The sequence below is a fragment of the Spinacia oleracea genome, chromosome 2 (genome assembly GCF_020520425.1).
Source record: "Spinacia oleracea cultivar Varoflay chromosome 2, BTI_SOV_V1, whole genome shotgun sequence".
Classification (NCBI taxonomy): domain Eukaryota; kingdom Viridiplantae; phylum Streptophyta; class Magnoliopsida; order Caryophyllales; family Amaranthaceae; genus Spinacia; species Spinacia oleracea.
In genome coordinates, this window is record NC_079488.1 from 30,335,225 (window position 1) to 30,339,319 (window position 4,095).

At 44.5% G+C, this 4,095-nt stretch overlaps 1 protein-coding gene across 1 annotated transcript; it reads right to left on the reverse strand.

The window, feature by feature from the left end:
• Positions 1–300: 300 nt before the first annotated feature.
• LOC130467314 (classical arabinogalactan protein 9-like) lies at positions 301–1,406 on the reverse strand. Its single transcript, XM_056835788.1, has 2 exons — positions 1,385–1,406; positions 301–782 (listed from the first exon to the last, which is right to left on the reverse strand). Exons 1-2 carry the CDS (start codon positions 1,404–1,406, stop codon positions 301–303), a joined length of 504 nt encoding a protein of 167 aa, XP_056691766.1.
• Positions 1,407–4,095: the final 2,689 nt, after the last annotated feature.

Consider the following 4,095-nt stretch of genomic DNA (forward strand, 5'->3'; position numbering starts at 1 on the left):
ATCATAGTCATGATTTGTTGGAGTTGGTGATTGGTGTTCTCACAGATGCTGTTGAGCACCGGGACGAGGGGGCTAAATGTTTCGGGAAGGCTGGCTTGGAGATGTTGATAATAGGTACTCTGGGGGTATACGCCATGAGGTTGGTGAGGAGTGAACTACGGCACCACTTGTTGCATGTAAGGGGGCGTTCCTTGAGTAGCGTGGGTACCTACAACATAAGGGAAAGGAGTTACGAAACCGTGACTAACCGGAGCGACTGACCTGTTAAGAGGAGTGTATGGAGAATAGTTTCGAGAAGAGTCAGGTCGCATTAGGGCGTTTGGTAATGCTGCTTGTGGCGCCTGGCTGGCCAGAGGAACTGTCATCAACTGGGGGGGGTGCTCCCGGCGCCGAAGTGACTACGTTAACGACAGGTTGGACGACTTGCTGAGAGAAGAACTGGTCCCATGGCATCTCAGCTACTGGCGCTGATCCTTGTGCCGGAAGTGTAACGGGTAGAGGCATCGACATGGTTACCATTGGGGGAGGTAACGGTCGAGACGCTGGAACAGAGGCGGGGACCGACACCATGGTGGATGTCGTCATGCCGACTTGAGATGGGGTGACCCGGGCAGCTGTCGTGGCGGCGGCTGTCGCCGATGTACCTGCAGGAGATGGTTGAGTTGGAGGTGGGGGAAGCCAACTCGGGTTAGAGCGGGGTTGATTTGGTAATGGATTGAATTCGCGGATCTGCTGGAGAACAGGACCCCTAGGTTCGCCAAAGGGTACATGGAGGGGGTGATCTGGAGCAGCATCAAGATCCAAGCGGCAGCTTAGCCCGGAGGTGTCTCGTTGGTACTGGAACCTGGATCCGGTGGCGATGGAGGCGGTGGACCTGACTTGGAAGTGCAACGCTTCGTTTTCCTTTTGGAGGATGTTGATGCGCTGCTCCGTGGCTTCGAAGCGACGAGTAATGTCGTCGGATGAGCTAGTGTTTCCGGCCATGGTGATTGGAATGGTATTATCAAGCTGTTTTTGATTGTCAGCCCCACGGTGGGCGCCAAATTGTTTTGGCCAAATTCGACTTAGAGACGAACTTGCCTTGATGAAGGTGCTAACAATCGATCGAGCTAGATAATTGAAAATGGTGAGAGCAAGTTATAATAGCATAAGATAATCGTAGGTTTATTGCTTAGAAATCGTGTATGTAAAATAGACAAGACTAAGCCATTTTATAGGCATTTACAACAAGAATGTAACGTTTATGCTTAATTGCCTATAATTAGATAATAAATGCGTAATGAAGGCCGGCTTCATCAAGGGTTTGTAACGGCTGCTTCACTCTCAACCGTTGGGAGTAAGTTTTAGCGTTGCCACTATGCGCCTTGCTGGCAGCCACGCACACAATGTTTGCCACGTATGCCCATGTCACTTAGAGGGTATTTCCCCCCCTAACAGTACTTCAGATGGTAGATGGAGATATGATTTGGAGATTATGACCACAGTTATAGAGCTTGCGGAGGGATGTTTTGTGGATGGTAAGATAGTGGCAAGTGTTCACAATGTAGGATTAGATCATGAGACAGAAACTCGGATGGATGAGGATGATGTTGTTGAGATTGAGAACCCTAATCCTATCATTCCTGAGCCTACCATCGAGATCTCCAGTGACACAGAAATTGAGCCTGAGACTAATAATGATGAAGTGAACAGTGAGCTACAACAGAACAATGAGGATATGGAGTATGAGTCTGATCTAGAGGAAGATTTTGATGACTTTGAAGGCCATGAGCACTCTTCACCAGTTTGTGGAGGAGGTTGGATAGTAGAGTAGCATTTTAAATACTTTTCTAATGTAATAGCTATTGCTTAAAGTTTAGTAAAGTAATAAAGTAGTAAACTACTATTTATGGTTTTAGTAGTTCAGTCTTGTGGTTTTTCGAATAAAGTACGATCCAAAGGATGTATTATTTTCCCATTGAAGTAATAAAGTTCAGAATTCTTTCTTTTACCTGTTATTCTAAGTTTATGTTCTCTTTGAGCGATTATTGCAAAAGAATTTCATGTATTTCTTCAATGAAATTGTACTTGCAAGGTGGTTCAATTTTCACCACTTAGAATTTGTGATGCGGACTTAGAGAGAGAAAGCGGCCCATAATAGGCGCCTATCTTGCTTAAGGTCCAAAATTTTCGTGCATATGTACTAATTGTATGGCTAGTTAGTGCAATGTTTCAGTAAGGCAGTGTCCAAACTCAGTTGTTAAAGTTAGGCTTTTGTTTTATCCAGGGGAAGGGAAATGACTACCCAAGGGATTGCCGATGTGGTTAGGCAACTAGCTGAAGTAGTGCAGAACTTAGCACAGAATAGGAATAACCAGGGAGTTGATCCAGCTGGTGAGATGTTTAAGAAGGTGGCCCAAAGTAAGCCTCCTTTGTATCAAGGGGAAATAGACCCAACCGTACTTGAGAACTGGCTAAGGGAGTTTGATAAGCTTATCGTAGCTGTCAATTGCCCAGAAAACCTTAGGGTTAACAGTGCTGTGTATTGTCTTAGGGGAGAAGTTCATTTGTGGTGGCAGAGGTGTGAGGATGCTTTGAGAGCTACACCTGGATTTGGATGGGAATCATTCAAGGTAGCCTTAAGAAACAAGTTTTACCCACCATACCTGAAGAAGCAGAAAGCCCAAGAGTTCATCGAGTTGAAAATGGAAGGGATGTCTGTAACTGAGTACTATTCCAAGTTCATAGAGCTGTCTAGATTTGCACCTGAAGTGGTGGCAACGGAGGAGCTTAGAGCCCAGAGATTTTAGAGTGGACTGACTATGGATTTGCAATTGATTCATGCTGGAGAGACTTTTACATATCTTGACACCCTGTATGGAAAAGCTGCCTATTTGTATGGCCTGCAGCAGAGGAAGAATGGAATTTTGGTGAAAAGAGGAAGGATGTTGGTAACCAGAACCAAGGCGGTGGCCAGCAGAATCAGGGGAACTTTAAGAAAAACAAGGGAAACAACCATTTCCAGTCCAGGGGAAATCAGGGTGGAAACAGAAACAACTTCCACAATGAAAATGGAGATAAGAATCAGTCTGCAGGGAATGGAACGAGAGTCTATGAGTGTAGACGTTTCCATACTAATCACCCAGGTCGAGACTGTAATGGAAACCAAGTTGTCTGTAGGTTTTGTGAGGGTGGACGTGTGGCTCGTCCAGCCATGCAGGCTACCTCACCACTGCCGAGCCACAACGACGCGGGCAGCAGCAAGCTTGCTGCGTGCCGCGCGCGCTGGGCGAGGAAGAGCGCAAGCAAGGCAGGCAAGCCTTGGCTTGCGAGCTGCGAGCAAGCACGGGGCAAGACTGCCTTGCCTTGGGCGCAGCGTCGAGCCCCACAAAGCGACACAACGAGTGCCACAACAGCGGCAAGCTGCGATGTGTGCGCATGGCTGCGAGGGCATGGGCGCATGCTCGTGTGCCTCATAGGCCACACAGCACGAGCATTGTTGGGCTGGGCGCAAGCCTAGCCCGCAATGCACTTGGGCATTTTTTTTTTCTTTTTTCGTTGGGCTTGAAAATTTATGTTTGCATTAAAATGCCTAACGGCATAATTAATAATTATTTTATTTAACTTGGGCCGGGCCGTGAGTTTAATTTAATATTTAAATATTTAATTATCCGGAATAAATATTGGTTTGAGTGGGAGCCGCTTAATGAAATTAAAATGAAATAATTATTTTAATTATTTTCGTAGGTCGCTTTATTTTAATTAAATTAAATTTTAATTAGAATAAATTCTAAGGATTAATAATTTGGAAATTGATTAATCTTTTAGGACGCATTTATGTGAACGTGAACTTTAATTAATTCACGTAAATGCTTGCATAACTATATGGGCCATTCGTTTTAGCATACAAATGGGTGAATGCATAGAATATATATTTTATGTAATGCATGTACTCCAAGTGACTAGTATGGCCATTCTAAGATAGTTAAATACGGTCTGCAAACCGTTTTATCTTTGAATATAAAGTTTTAAATATGGTATGCGTACCATTGAAATTTTGATGTAATTTTATTATTTCAAGTATTTCTAGTTTAGAATTTTAAGTTAGCATTAAAT

What these genes read in the sequence shown, in the direction of transcription:
- LOC130467314 (XM_056835788.1), bottom strand. Translation starts at nt 1,406, where the DNA reads ATGGGCATACGTGGCAAACATT. An exon ending in GGGCATACGTGGCAAACATT is followed by an intron (nt 783 to 1,384) that starts GTGTGCGTGGCT and finishes ATGCTGCTCCAG; the next exon opens with ATCACCCCCTCCATGTACCC.